Source organism: Nelusetta ayraudi, unplaced genomic scaffold (genome assembly GCF_046127955.1).
Source record: "Nelusetta ayraudi isolate G7.1 ecotype Tasmania unplaced genomic scaffold, CSIRO-AGI_Nayr_v1 ptg000011l, whole genome shotgun sequence".
Taxonomy (NCBI): domain Eukaryota; kingdom Metazoa; phylum Chordata; class Actinopteri; order Tetraodontiformes; family Monacanthidae; genus Nelusetta; species Nelusetta ayraudi.
In genome coordinates, this window is record NW_027466061.1 from 23,701,803 (window position 1) to 23,717,797 (window position 15,995).

The following is a 15,995-nucleotide window of genomic DNA, read 5'->3' on the forward strand; positions in this document are numbered from 1 at the left end:
TAGCGCTTAGCTTCACTGTGACTACTGTACAACTATGAGACGAGGAAAAGCCGTCTCCCACCTAGTAAACGTGGACTGTGTTTACTCTGTCTAAAAACGGCGGCAGCGGACAGCATGAAGCCAAATAAATCAAGGCGCCACTTCCAGACAGTACACCCCAATCACACTGATAAGCCGCTTGAGTTTTTTCAGCGAAAATGAGGCGAATATTTTCAACAATCAACCTGCTGTGTGAATGCTACTTCAGTAAACCAGCGAGCACTGTTGGTATCACATAAGGTGGCACATTTTATATATTGTCCTCCTGAGTTAATATTGCTGATCAACTTGAATTTATTATTATTTATTGATTTTACTGAATTTTATTTTTCAGCTTTGAATAGTTCAATTACTACATCAAAAATGTTTTGATTTTTGTTTTCTTTAATGTAAATAAGGAATCAATGTTATGCAGAGGTGTACTAAGGCAATTTTATAGAAAAATTAAACTATATATAGTTGCGACGGAGAGTGGAGGATTGGGGGGGCTTGTGTGATGGTGGGGTGAGGGTGGGAGGTGATCTCTCTGCTTCACCACCAGAAGACTCTCTCACTGCACACTGAATGACTCTCCAGCTCCACTGAAGTTTATGAAAGTGTTAACTTTAAGTTTCATTGCCGGGCTGGATGCCCCGCAGTTTTTGGAGCCATTCTCTCTGTCTTGGCAGCAGGAGGAATTTAATTTTGTACTTATAAAGAGTCGTAGCCTGGGATACAGCAGAGACTTTAAAGATCCCGTTTTCTGCCAGATTCCCAGTAATTCCCAATAATCAGAGTCTGTCCTGTCAGTGAACCTTTTCCAGAACTGGAGAAAGTCCTGCCGTCTGAGTGTGAATAAAGAAACAAAAAGGAAATGAAAGCTGCAAGCAGCGTTGTAGGGACTGAGCCTGTGCGACCGCTCCCCGACAACCGCAGACGCCCCTCCGACACCTTAAAGGGCCGTAAAATGATAATGTTTGGAATCTCAAAATGTTCCTCAATAATCTATTGTCATGAAGGTCTTCTCTATGTCATACTACATTTTCAAGCCCGTAGCACTTACGGTTTCAGAGACGTGTTCCAATGTTTTGAGATTTTTTTCAAACAAGTGAAAATAGCTCAGTTCCGTTTAGGGCTGGGTTTAAAAAAAATCGATTTAATCGATTTGAAGCATGCATTTAAAGAAAAAAACAGCGAAACTCTTTTTCCTGTCCCTGTCTGGTCTCATACAAAATGCAGGTATCTGCTGTGATATGGCTATATACGAGAAGTATTTTAGCTTATCTATATAATAATTGGACACTCAAACTTTCTTGGAGCATGTGCGTACTCTTTATTTGCCGTCTCACTCTCCGTGTTTCCTATTGCTTCTGGTTTTAGTGCTTATCTGAATAATCCTTAATGCTTAACAGTAATGCTGGTACCCATCACAATAAAGGTTTAAACGTTATCCAGTACAAAACATCTCCCTTTAACAAAAAAAAACAAGCTTTGCCTATGGAGATAATCAAATGACATGCACAAGAACCGAGGTTCTTGAATAACATTTCTGTTCCATTTCAGTCGTACTGTAAATTCTCAGCAGTGCAATTAACTTCAGAACATAATGTAACAGCAGTATACTCAAAAGTCCTACAGTATTTAAATGTGCTACTTCAAAAAAAACACAATATTAGAAAACAATTACACTCTGTAGATAAACAAGTTCTGAGATACTCCTGTGAACGTTGGAATAACCTTGTGAGGTAATAACTCTGACAATATTCAGGTTTTGAACATCTCACAGATTTGAATGCATAGGAACGCAATGCAATGTTATTTTTATATATATATGAGGGCAGCTATCCGCCTACACCCTGTACAATCAATTATAAGTCGAGAACTTGCCTCGGCTTAATGATACTTCCAAACCTTGTGCGTTGGCAAGGCTCAGTGTGCACAGGAGGTCGGAGTTGCTGAGTTGTCGTAGGCAGAATGGAACGTAGTCTGCGGCTCATCAGGATCTGGGCTGGTGATTTGAGTCCGTCGACAGGTGTGTTTCTGTACTCCAGAAGGCAGAGGTATGGGTCTTTCTTGTCCTCTTTGGCCTTGGTGAGGATTCGCTTTGCAGTTTGAACGTTTTTTTCTGCTAACCCGTTGCTCTGCGGGTCGTGTGGGCTCGAAGTGATGTGCTGGAAGCCCCACAACTTTGCAAACTGCTTGAATTCTTGGGAGTTGTAACATGGCCCATTATCGCTGACAACCCGACGGGCGATTCCATGCCTCGAAAACACTGCTTTTATCTTGCGAATGATAGCGGCTGTGGTGATATTGTGCAGGCGCTCTATTTCGAAGTACCTGCTAAGGTAGTCGCAGATGATGATGTAGTTCTCAGAGTTCCATGTGAATAGATCTGTTGCTACAGTCTCCCATGGGGTCTCTGGGATGTCATGTGAGAGTATGGGTTCTTTAGTATTGGAACTGCGGTGTGTTTGGCATATGTCACACTCTTTCACTATTTCTTCGATCTGTTGACCCATGCCTGGCCAAAACATCACGACTCTTGCTCTGTGTTTGCTCTTTCCGACTCCAAAATGTCCTGTGTGAATGCATTTGAGCATATGTGGTCTGAGCTTGTGTGGAATGATTATTTTCTCACCCTTTAGCAGAATTCCATCAGCCTCTGTGATCTCATCACTCACGGTGGTTCCAGTACTTGCTGATGAGTGGGTGACATTGCTTTCTTGTCTCCGGCCAGCCTGACCGGATGACTTGCTTCAGAGTGTAGAGCTGCTCATCCTGAGCTGTCTGCGTCTTGATGTCTTCTAGCCTATCAGCACTCAGTGGAGCTATGCTAATGACAGTATGGACTTGTGTCTCCATAGCCTCAGATAGAGACTCGTCCTCTTCATCCAGGGATTTTCTCGACAATGTGTCGGCCGCCGGGATCTCTTTGCCTGGTCTGTGGATGAGAGTTATACAGTATTTTTGCATTGCAAGCAGCATGCGCTGTAAGCGCGGTGGAGCAAGAGCTAGGGGTTTGCGGAGAATAGTCTCTAGCGGTTTGTGTGTGGATTCCACAGTTATCTTCCGTCCATAAAGGTACTCGTGGAACCTCTTACACCCGCACAGGACTGCATATAGTTCTTTCTCGATCTGGGCGTAGTTTTGTTCTGTGTTGTTGAGTAGCTTGGATGCGTACGCTACTGGCCTGCCTTCCTGCATGATGGTTGCACCCAGGCCGTGTTTTGACGCATCAACTTGTAGTGTTACGTCTTTTTCAGGATCAAAATAGGCAAACACTGGTCCCGGCTCCGTTGTGATGATTTCTTTCATTTTCTGAAATGCATCTTCATGTGTGGTGTCCCATTTGAACTCTGTTTTCTGCCTAAGCAGTTGTCTGAGGGGTGCACACACGTCGGCTAGATTGGGTGCAAATCTCGCCAGGTAGTTCACCATGCCGAGCACAGTTTCGAGCTCTGCCTCACTAGTTGGCGGTGGCATGTCTCTTATGGCTTTCACCTTAAGCGGGTCTGGTTTCAAACCGTTGCCTGTGAGCTTGTGACCAAAGTAACTCACATCAGGGACACAAATGCGGCACTTATCTGGATTCAAGCGTATCCCTCTCTCTCTCTGGTGCGGTTGAGCATGGCTCGGAGGTTGGTGTCGTGCTCCTGCTTTGTTCTGCCGAACACAACAATGTCGTCCACGATGCCGGCCTTTGTACGTTTCATCCACCCTCCTCTGAAATCCATCCTGGGCGGACACGATGCCAAAGGGCAGCCTGAGGAAACGATACCTTCCAAATGCGGTATTAAACGTTGTGAGCATCGAGGACTCCTCACATAGCTTGATGGCCCAATACCCTTATCTGGCATCCAAGGTGCTGAAATATTTTGCCCCTGCTAGCTTGGAGGTCACATCCTCCAATGTGGGTAGGGGATAATGTGGCCTCATTATCGCTTTGTTTAGGGGTCTTGGGTCTAGACACACCCTGAGTTTGTGTGTTTTGGGCTTCTCACACACTACCAGGGCATTAACCCACTCAGTAGGCTCTGTCACCTTGCATATTATTTCGTCCTTTTCCATGTTGTCCAACTCGGTTTTTAGATGATCTTTAAGGGCAAATGGTACCCTCCGTGGTGGGCAAACAACTGGCGCTACACTGGGGTCAATTCTAAAACTGCACTCACCTGGGAATGTGCCGATGCCTTTGAAAACATCTGCATACTCATCGAGGATGTGGTCTGATTGGGTGCTGCTCTCTTTGTCACTGTTGACTGCGTACACCACCTTGATGAGCCCCAGGGCTTTGCAGGCTTTGAAGCCTAGGATTGGTGGGCCTTTGCTGTTCACTACATAGAACCTTTCGGTGGTTGACTTGGCTTTATATGTGCTTCTTATCTTGCAGTAGCCGTTCACTTCTAGCGTATGCCCGCCATAACCTGTCAACTTGCGGTCAGCTGTCATCAATTGTACGTTAGGCATGAGTGCATTAAAATCTTTTGCTGGTATGATGCTTGCTTGTGCCCCAGTGTCCAACTTAAAAATTAGTTTTCAGTCTTGTGATCCCAACCCAACGTGTCCACAAATAGCTCTGATCCATCATCATCATCATCATGTTTTTTAACTGTGTGGATTTCTCTGTGCACTGTCCTACCTGGAATGTGAGACTTGGTTTTGCATACTTTTGCATAGTGTTTGAATTTTCGACATTTCAGGCATTGTCTGCCTTTTGCTGGGCAGTCTGTGAATTTATTGTGGTGTCCTCCACACTTGCTGCATGTATTTTCGTGAGTCTTTGCGCTGTCATTGTGCCTACTAACACTCTTTGTGAAGCTTGGCTTTCCAGGTTTGCGGTGTATTGCATGCACCTCGTGGCTGTCGTTCGCCATAATCTTCAGCTGCGCTTTTGATAGCTTGTGGGAGCGGGCAATATCGATTGCTTTTTCGAGCGTGAGCTCCGGTCCTTGGCTAAGTAACTTTTCGCGTACTCTAGGTGAGTTGGTAGCGAAAACTATGCGGTCCCTTACCATTTCATCGCTGTTTGCGTAGTTACAATCTTTAACTAACAGCTTGAGTTCTGTCACAAAGTGCTCGAATGACTCACTGTTTTCTTGCGTCTTCTCATGGAATTTGTATCTTGCAAATATGGGGTTTGCTTTTGGAGTGAGGTACTCTGAGAATTTGTCGTAGTAGGTTTTAAGCAACTTAGCTTCATCTTCCGTCAGTGTCCACGTGTTGCTGACGTCCCGTCCTTTATCGCGATCCACAGCAGAAGGAAACTGCATTTTTCCTCTTCGGCTCTGTTTTTAAGGGGTCCTGTGAACATGAGCTCAGCGTGTTGCTTGAATCTCCGCCACGTATCTGGTAAATTGGATGAATCCCAATCCATTTTCAGGGTAGGTACGCCGAACGCCTCCATCTTCAACTTTTCCTTGTCGTCTTCTTTTCTTTCTTTCTTTCTTTCTTATTTTTCTTTGCGCGAGTCCGTAGTCGTACGACTGTCACTCTGACACCATGTTGTGATATGGCTATATACAAGAAGTATTATAGCTTATCTATATAATAATTGGACACTCAAACTTTCTTGTAGCATGTGCGTACTCTTTATTTGCCGTCTCACTCTCTACCTCCGTGTTTCTTATTGCTTCCGGTTTTAGTGCTTATCAAAATAATGCTTCATGCTTATAACAGTAATGCTGGTGACCATCACAATAAAGGTTTAAACGTTATCCGTACAAAACATTACAGTATCTAAAGTATAAATTGATTTTGTTCATTATAGTTTCAGATATAAAATAAAATCTGCTTTATTTGATCTGAACAGTGCCGAACGCGATACGTAACATTTACGTTTCACTGTAAAATACAGCACACATAAAAACAAAACAGATTAAAACCTGAGGTATTTAAGACTGTCGACGGAAAAATCATAGTGGAAGATGAACTCCTACACTTCCTGGCTATGAAAATAAAAACATTAAGTGGTGATGAAATTGTTCTGCTGGCTGCCAACTGCTTCGACTCTTGAGTGGATTGAAGCCTCAAAGAAAACGCTGTTTGAGCTCCGTCCGACTGCGCTGTGCAACATCTCGCGCAAAGGTGCGCAGAAAGATGTGAACAACATAAAAAAAAAAAGCTGCCTCAAAGTTCTGAATGAGTGTGGCGATAATGTCCCAAGGTTTGTTTCACACTATCTTGATGAGCTCCCTCCAGTGACTTTTACGAGCATGGATGTTTGTAGCCTACTCCGGGAAGTGGAGCAGCTACACACCGAGGTTTCTGCCATGAAACATGCGCTCCAGTTGCAGGCTGAAACCGGCGAAGGTCTGCGCACACTCACGGTGGACGTGAGCCGCCAGGTCACTGTCCTGGAAAAGTACTCCGACCACGGCTGTACCGAACACCTTGCTCCGGTGAGGAGTCTGGACGCGGCGAATGCTAGCGCTGCACGAACAATCCATTGTGGCTGCTGTTGGATCGGCGGGGGGGAGCGCTGCGCCAAGAGGTGATCTCCATGGAGGAGAGCTGCAGATACTGCCACCACCAACTGTGGAGGGGGCTACACCAGCAGTTACCTCGAAATCTTCGTCGCCTCAACCCATGCTGAACACCTAATGCTTGCTAGTCCTAGACTAGCTCCTCTCCTTGCACTGTGCTTTACTGCCTCCATGGTTCATGGCTATCTTCCAGACTCCATGATGTCAGTGCTGCTGGTCCTTGTCATCAAGGATAAAGCAGGGAATCTGAGCAGTTCAGATAATTACAGACCCATTGCCCTTGCTAGTGTTCTGTCCAAAGTTGTTGAACACATCCTTCTGGAAAGAGTTAGTTCATTAATTAGCTCTGCAGATAATCAGTTCGGTTTTAAACCTAAGCATGGTACAGATATGTGTATTATATTTTAAAGGGACTTTTGACTGGCTACAAAAGGAAAAACTCCTCAGTATTTATGCGCTTCGTAGATGCTTCCAAGGTATTTGATCGTGTTAACCATGGAAAGTTATTGAAAAAAATTGAGCGAAGCGGGCATTCCCAAATACATTGTAAGAATCCTTTCATATTGGTATGCACACCAGACAATGCAAAATGCACAAATGTTTGTGTCTGCTTGAGTGAACACTCTCCAATCTGTGTTAAGGCTTATGATGTTTAAGTTCATTTGTCGTCTCAATAATTCTGAAAATCAGATTGTCTCGGGCCTGACGAACATTAGGTACAGTGCCACACGCTGCAGGTCACAGTTCTGGAAACACTGGAATGTGTGCCTTGTAAATGGGGGTCGCTAGATGGCCCCGTGCTGTATTTCTTTTTTTTTTTTTATATATATATATATATCTGATGTTTGTTTTCTTCTCTGTTTTTAATTTTGTGAACTGGACCTTGAGTCTGTGATAATAATAAATCAATTGTGATGAAAATCAACCAGATCCACTGTGTTTTCTAATCATTGAGTTCTTTTTCCTGCCTGAACGATTCTACCTGCTGTAATTGACGTGGACGCGACCCTTGAAACGGTGCGATTGTCTCTCTCTCTCTCTCTCTCTTGGTCTTTCTGTCTCTCCCTCTCTCTCTCCATGCAATCGACCCAAACTACCTTTGTGATTGACCAGTAGATCGCGATCGACGTAATGGGCACCCCTGCTCTATGACCTTCTTAGAAGGCGCTATGGTGATTTTAATGTTTGTGTCTATGTAAGGGGTGCTATTAAGCAGATTTATATATATATTTTTAAATTATACAGTTCATTTTAAAAATGTTCACCAATTCTGACCTGCGTCGCGCCCACCTCCCTCCCCCCACAAAACGCAAAAATAAAAGAAAGTAAAAAATAACCCTTCTCAATATTTCTTTTTAATTTTTTTTTGGTTTGATCTGGGGTTTTTTTGGCTCTGCAGGTGGCGCCATTTGGACACCACAGGCCTTTCTCTCAACCCTTTCTCTGCTCTTGCCTCTCTCCCTGCAACAGACGCGTTAATGGTCCATCTGTGTGTCTGTGAGTGGTGAAAATTAGCCCCTTCCCCACAGAGCTGTAGGCTGAGATAGAGTGCAGAGCAGTCAAAGACAGTCAGAAAATGAGACAACAAATAAATGTTATTGGCTTACTTTTGTCTCAAAAACTGAAAAAGCATATCATTGGCGTGCTGAGGTTCTGTGGATGCTGAAAGTGTTTTGTTTTTTTTAAGCTGTCAGAACCACGGTGTTTTCATGAGCGGCGAGGAAAGGCCAAGTAGTCCCACTTCTGTCATTGTTATTCCTGACATTGAGTATTCAAAAAAGTGGAAATAACTCACTTCCTGTTTGTCGAAATTCAAAAATTAGAGCATATGACATGTAGAGGTGGATGGCACGAATGCGTAGGTTCCCGTCTCATAACTGGTTGACGTTCCTAGAGGGCGCTATTGCAGTCTTAGTGTAGAGACCGTTAAAAAAAATGTTGATTGCTTTGCACATACCTGCAAACAAGCTCAATTTGCGCCTTCTCTGAGAGAATGAAATGTAGATAGACCACAAGGATGCAGGTTTTTTTTCTTCTTTTTTTTTAATATATATATATATATATATATATATATATATATATATATATATATACATATATATATATATACATATATATATATATATACACATATATACATATATATATATACATATATACATATATATATATATATACATACATATATATATATATATGTATATACATATATATATATATATGTATATATGTATATATATATATATATATATATATATATATATATATATATATATATATATATATACATATACATGAAGGAGATATGATTTAAGTTCTGTTCTGAATGCCTTCTACCATTCTGATGAAAATCCATCTGGTCCTGGTGACTTGTTAAATTTTAGTTTTGAAATGGCTTTGTCTAATTCTTCCGCTGTTATTTCTCCAATTAATTTATTATTCTGATCTTCATTTAGAGTGGTTAATTTGAGGGAATTTAAGAATTCTTTAATATTTTGTTTCCCCTCTAGCAGTGATTGGGTATATAGTTGTTTGTAGTATTTTTGAAAGGCTGTTTGGATTTCGGATTTGTGTCTTTTTTGTGCTTCGTCTCGAGCTCCTCCAGTTCCTTAGTTAGATTTACTAGTCTCTCTTGTCTTTTTTTTCTTTTTATTTGCACAATATGAAATTATTTTCCCTCTGAACACTGCTTTTAGTGTGTCCCATATTATTTCTGTATAGGGACTTCTCATGTTTGGGCTTTCATACTGGCTGTGAGAATTTTTTTAGTAAGAGTATTGGTTTTTGCCTGTATGTGGTGCTATGGAGCACCTTTACTTGTCATTTTTGCATTAAAAAAATGGTCAAAGGGGTCAAATGTGAGAATACATTTGTTGATGACATTTTTGGATCATCAAATTATGACACTTTCTATCTACTGTATGTGAGGGGGAAACCTACTTGACCTTGATATTTTTTTTTTTCGTGACTCTAACCCCTTCCTTTTTGAAACAAGGGCGGTTTAAGTTGTGTTTTGTCACTTCACTCATGCGTGTGCACTGTACGGAAATATTCACTAAAAAAAACTACGGGGATCTCAATTTTTTTTTTTTTTTATCAACTTTTGATCTTCACAGTCTTGGCTATGTTATACTAAATTTTTAAGCCGCCAACATGTGGTTTTGGAGGAGAAAACATTTAGAAATTGTTTAATTTTTTGCACATACCTGCAACCATGTTCAAATTGCGCATTTTCTGTCGAAGATGGAAACTCAGACAGAGTGCTTGAAGTGTAGTTGAGAATCACATGCATGCGTGGGTTCTGGTTGTACTGGATTGTTGTTGATGTTGTTTTTTTTGCCTGTAGGTATCGCTATGGAGCACCTACAGCTGTCATTGTTGCATCAAAAATTTTTTTCGCAGATCCCGACATGCGTACCGAATTTTGTCGATTTTGAACGAGGTTTAAGGGCTCAAACTTGGGTTGAAAGACATGTAGGAAAAAAAATGAGAACTGGAAGAGGTTTATCAATATGTGGAAGCAAATTATGCACAGTTTGTACAGTTTTTTTTTTTTTTTTGAAAGGCTGTTGATTGTAAATTATAGCCCTTGATGAGACAAACGTGCGGGTATGGAAAACAAATAAATGCACAACAAAATTTATCAGTTATTAGTGTTTCCAGGTAACTACTTGTTCCGACCAGAAGATGGAACAAGGCTCAGTATCACATCGTAACGTGATCCTTTCACATATTTTTCAGTGATAGTTTCATGTTTTAACGTGATACTTTCACATTTTTACATGGCGTGATAGTTTCACTTTATAACGTGATAGTGTCACGTTTTAACGTTATAATTTTCACTTTATAACGTGATAGTTTCACGTTATAAAGTATTGTACTGTTTATTTTTAAATGCGCACTAGCATTATACTCAATCATCTTCTTACATAATAAAACAAACTTAACACAAAAAAGGTTGTATTTCATCCCATTAAATGCAATACAACAAATAAAAAAAGAGTTAAGTGCAAGTCACATTTAATTTTTTGTAAAGCACGTAGCAATACTTGTATTAGGCTTATCACATTGCATTCTCCGTGTCGCATAATAAACTGTTGCTAAAAAATAACCTAAATTACAATTCACACCTCTGTACTAGGCAACAAATCGCTTTCTCTGTGAACTCAACATCAATCAAAATTGGGCTGATACCTGATAAAAACGACAGGTCATTGGACCTCAACAAACGCTCAACTTCGAGCACTTAAGAACTCTACAATATTTTTACGAATAAAAATGAGTTCACAAAAGGTAACAAAAGTATAACTGACAGCTGAGCACACCTAAACCTACAAAATGGTGAATGTGTAGGCACTTTTATTAGCAAGTACACTGTCAAACTCAGCTCGCAGTTCTGGATACGTCCATGGCAGTTTCAAAACTGGACCATATGTATGAGCGACAGGACGTCTAGCCAGTCCATCTACTCCTGTGAACATAATCTCAATCTTGTTAACACAGATTACATCGGACCCTATAACAAATCTTAAAATTCTTCTGAGACCTGCATCATCCAATCCTCAAATGTACTGTTGCAGGAAATGAAAGCTCTGGTTCTCTGCTTGAGTTGAAGGAGAAGCATCAAGTAACTTTAAAAGCTTTTTGGTAGTTGGCTTTTTGTTCTCATACATTTGCAAGACATCTTGTGGGCTCCCAAAGACTTTTTGGGGGGAGGAACCAGCAGTTAGGGAGATATTTTCGTGTCTCAGGTTGTGTTTGAGAAGTATCTCATCCTTGAATTGACCTATCATTTCATCCAATAGATTAACCCTATGAAGCTTCAAAGTAATAGCTGTGGAGCTACTTGCTACATCATCTGTAAAAGCTAACTCAGGAGTAATGTTTGTTGTGTTTGTTGGGGGAAGCATGCTGGATGAATTAATTCTAGATACTTTGTCTTGAGTAATTAGAGCTGAGCTTGTTATGGGCAAGATGACAGATGTGATGCTAAGGTTGTCATTGATCTGCAGTACAGGTTGATATGGCAAAGTGTCATTAAAATGGCTTGCAATGGGTTCTCCAACATAGGGGCCAATTACCACCTCAGCTGTGTCTAGGTCAAGGATCTGTCAGAGCAACTTCTCTGTTTGAAGTTGCTCATCTCTTTCATGCACATCATTCAGTTGTCCATCCATGTTCACATTTGAGTTTCCCAATTCATCATCTTTTGGGACCATAGTGCAGAGATAAAATGTCAATACACCCATTTTTAGTACCGCATACAGCTATCGATAATAGTTTCCTCCTGGTAGTCATACAGGCTTGGCCCATTGTGGGACAGGTTTTTTAGTTGCCAAATATGGGACAATCGCGTATTTTACGGGAGGGTTGGCAACCCTATCTAGACCACAGACGGAAATCAAATGAGTTTTTCCCTAAAAAAACGGGACAAATTGTGTCCCGGGAGAGATTTTATTTTTCCTGCTCTGCTTGTTTTGTGTGTTGTGGCAGCGAAACTGAAGAGGCAGCGATTTTGACTTGCAAGTTTCACTCCTTATAGCGATTTTCACGCAAGACTGAAGACTGTCGTCAACCTTGCCTGCCTTTGACCAGTCTGTCCTGCCTAATTCCTGATGTCCTGCCTGATTCCTGATGCCCTGCCTGATTCCTTGATTAAAGACTCTTTCAACTTAACCTGTGTGTCTGCTGTACTGCAATTGGGTCCAGCACACACCCGTTTCACATTTTGCTTCTATACATTTGATCTTCGCAGTCTTGGCTATGTTGTGCAATGTATGGCGCGCTGCCAACATTTGCAGTTTTGGAGGAGAAAACTTTAAAAAAAAATAGTTTTTTGCACATACCTGCAAATAAGATCAAATTGTGCGCGTTCTGTCAAAGATGGAAACTCCGCGCAAGAGGGTAAAATGTAGCTGAGGATCACATGTACACGTGGGTTTTGGTCCCACGATTGTATTACGTTCATATTGCCCGTAAGGATGTTTATCTTGTGGATGTTGTTTTTTTTTGCCTGTAGGTGGCGCTTTGGAGTACCTACAACTGTCATTGTTGCATCAAAAAATTCGCCAAAATTCGTCAAAACTGAACGAGGTTAAAAGGGTCAAAATTGGGTTGAAAGAATAATAATAAAAAACGTTCCAAAAACAAAGCGTCTTTCGCCCTTGCGAAAGACGTGGCTCAAAGCACATTCGAGCCCTGCCGTTCGTTGGGCTCAACCCCAATAATAATAATAATAATAATGATAATAATAAACATTCCAAAAACAATGGGGCGGGAGCCGGGTCTTTCGCCCTTGTGCGATGGAGCTTGAAGCACGTTCGGGGCCCGTTGTTCGTCTGGCTCAGCCCCAATAATAAACATAGCAAATACAATCCAGTTTGTTTCAAATTAGTCCCTAATAAGAAACCGAGCAAAAAGAATAGATCTTCCACCCCCTTGCCAAAGACCAGCTTGTTTCGAACTGGTCTTCCGCAGGCTCAGTCCCTAATAGACAGAGCAAGTATAACCAGTATAATAATAATACTGGTATTTCGCCCTTGCGAAAGAATTGTCAAAATTGTCTTCCACGGATTCAGTCCCTAATAGTAATAAACAGTGCAAAAAGGTTTTTTGCAAGGGCGAAAGACCGGTTTGTTTTTAACTGGTCTTCCGCGGCCTCAGTTCCTAAAAACAAAAACAAACCTAAACACATGCAAATGTGTGAGAACTGTGGAGGAGGAGTGAAAGGAGCAGATCCTCGCTGGCAACCCGTGAAAGGCCTCCTCCTCCTTAGTAGGAGGTAATTTCCCAGCTCAAGGGAAAAAAAAAAAAAAAAAACTTCTTTGGGATTTTAATCCAGCCTGCGGATTTTTTCAGTGTATTCAGAGTCATTTCAATAAAGGGCTAAATACTATGGGGCTTCAAAGACAGACTCTTTTGGAACTTTGCATAGGTTCATTTTCAAATGACATTTAAGCATGCTTTGTACATATCTCATGATATATCTTTTACTCCTCTGAGGTGGGTCACCAAAACACTCCATCCAGAGCTCCTTCTCTCTGTCAAACTGTAGAACACATTGTGGCCCACCAGTCAAAAAGTTTGCCCACCCCTGGATTCGTTTTTGGAGAATCTTAATCTTAATCTTAATAATTATTCGTTGGTCACCACATTACAGCAGGCATTAGCAGACTTGGACTGAGCGTGTTCAAGGTTTTTTGTTGTGTGTACAAGTGGAGAATGTGACTTTCTGAAGGGTTGGAGAAGGTTGGAAAAGCTGCTGCAGGTGACATTTCCTGATTTCTCACCAGCAGTTTGGTCCCACTCGTGACTTTGGAACTCCTGGTTGTGAAAATCATGTCTCTGCTGCTGATAAAAACAAATAACAAAACAAAACAAAAAACGTTTGGGACATGAACACCTGAAATACATTGAGTCAGACACAGCAGGTGTTTTCATAAAAGACAGTGTTCTTCTTTTATTGCTGGTTTTGCCATCTTGAAAAAAAAATCATATCAGTGAAACATCAGTGTAATAACTTAAAAAAAAGGGCACATAAATAAAAACATTACCGCTGGCTGAAGCCTTGCTTTTCATCCAGCTTCTGCAGGAGGAGGATGAAGGACCATGAGAGCCAATCATCGCTGGTTATTACGGCTCGAAGGTCGAAAGGTCGACTTTCACAAATAGATTTTTTGACTTTGCCATGCCCTCTGACAGTGTGGCGGAGCTAACGCTAGCTAGCCAAACTGCTGGCTCGGGTTCCTCCTCTAATGAAAGAGGCCTGGAGTTGAGGGTTAAGGAGAGAAACGGGAGATTTCCAGGATTGGCCTGGAGTCAAGAGTTTTCCAGCTCAGCTCAGCTCGGCGGCAGTTATGCAAGCATCGAAAAATGTAGGCGGCCAAATTGGAAGGGAGGAGGAGGAGGAGGAGGAGCCACAGTGGGATCAGTCGACCTCGGTGAGGCCACAGGGCCTCCGGAACTCCTGGCCTCGCTCATGAAGCCACTTGTTGGACACTGAGGGCAAAACAGCACAACAAGGAGCTGGCATTAGCAGAGCAATAAAATGATGATGATGACGATGATGATGATGATGATGATGATGATGATCATCATCATCATCATCCAAACATGTTTATCGTCTTAATGCACAGACCACTTCATGACAACTCTGTCAGGTAAGAACAAACCTGTGTTTCTGACATAGACCAAATAACTAAGCTTTGAATAATAATAATAATAATAATAATAATAATAATAATAATAATAATAATAATAATAATAATGATAATAATAATAATAAACATGACAAACAATATAATTCCTCAGTCAACACAGGAGTGATTGAGTTGATAGTAGAACCCATATAAGGCTGCAGGACAGTGAACTCACCCCACTTGCTTCCCACCAGGACGGGGCAGGCAGCATGTCGGGTCCTGTAGTCGCCCTCGCCACTGCGGAACAGGTTGTACCAGAAGATGGCCGTCCCCTGTCAAGACAGCAGCAGCAGCAGGAGTTGAAGGAGTTGGAGAAGGAACACGTGTAGGACTCACGCTGAGGAGATTGGAGGCTGTGGGAGCTGAGGTCGCTTCCAACATGGACCTTCACCAACTCCACCGAGCAGAGCCTTCACTCAAACACAATGCAGGCCTACAGCCAGCAGGGTCTACACAGACCAACTAGCTAACTAACCAACCAGTCTGACTGAAGGTGGCCTGAAGCCAAAGATTCACAAAGCATCCTGGGAAATATCCCATACCCCTCTGTGTTTGAAGTCAGCCCCTGGAAAAATTCTGTTTTTCATAAACTTCTTTCACCTCTAATCTGGAATGTCAACACAGAAACAGAGGGGGTAGGTGTTGGGTAGGTGGGGCTTAGTGCGTGGGCAGGGCCAAACCCCCTCGTCTTACCTTTCTGGGCCAGATGGCTGCTCCAAGGTCAGGGAAGACGGTGGCGCCCCCTGCCTCAACGTCGGTCATCTGCAGAACAAGAGGGGCGGGGTTAGAAAGCGACTAATGGCAGCGACTCATCCAGTCACCTGGATGAGTTTTCTCTCTCTCTGATGAATCTCCTGGACCTTCTTCTTTTCCACCACTCCAGGTTGACATGCACACTTTTTAAAGTCTATTCTGATTGAAATCATTCCCATGGAAGATTTCAGGCCAACTGTTTGACGTGATTGATCAGAGGTCGAGGTCCATCATCTGATCAGCGCAACTAAGTGACTTTAGTTCAAGCAACCGCTCGACACAGAGGCTCCTACTTGGGAGGAGAAGGTGTCCAGATTCTCCTCTTCTCCTCCTCCAGCGGCTTCTAACGTGTTAGACATTCATTTATTTATCTTTTATTCAACCAGGTATAAACCAATTGAGGTCAAGACCTCTTTTACAAGGGTGACCTGGCCAAGGGAGGCAGCAGCACACGTCAATGGAAACAAAAGACATGTTTTTCCTCAACTTGCACCAGAACATTGACATGTTCACTGTCTAAACATGCGGAGACGTTCACTTCAGT

General features: G+C 42.1%; 1 protein-coding gene and 1 long non-coding RNA gene across 2 annotated transcripts in view; one reads left to right on the top strand and one right to left on the bottom strand.

Moving 5' to 3' along the window:
• The window catches only part of LOC142884180 (uncharacterized), a 145,566-nt gene that overhangs the window by 91,379 nt on the left and 38,192 nt on the right, over window positions 1-15,995 (top strand). The gene's annotated exons all lie outside the window — the stretch shown is intronic.
• Window positions 13,932-15,667, bottom strand: LOC142884177 (prolyl 4-hydroxylase subunit alpha-2-like). Its single transcript, XM_076019701.1, has 3 exons — window positions 15,392-15,667; window positions 14,874-14,970; window positions 13,932-14,498 (listed from the first exon to the last, which is right to left on the bottom strand). Exons 1-3 carry the CDS (start codon window positions 15,458-15,460, stop codon window positions 14,428-14,430), a joined length of 237 nt encoding a protein of 78 aa, XP_075875816.1. The 5' UTR covers window positions 15,461-15,667; the 3' UTR covers window positions 13,932-14,427.

Bases quoted from the DNA above. Each gene is read 5' to 3' on its own strand.
- LOC142884177 (XM_076019701.1), bottom strand. From the start codon at position 15,460: ATGACCGACGTTGAGGCAGGGGGCGCCACCGTCTTCCCTGACCTTGGA. The intron at 14,971-15,391 runs GTAAGACGAGGG...CTGTCTTGACAG, and splicing joins CAGCCATCTGGCCCAGAAAG to GGGACGGCCATCTTCTGGTA. The intron at 14,499-14,873 runs GTGAGTTCACTG...TTTTGCCCTCAG, and splicing joins CCTGGTGGGAAGCAAGTGGG to TGTCCAACAAGTGGCTTCAT.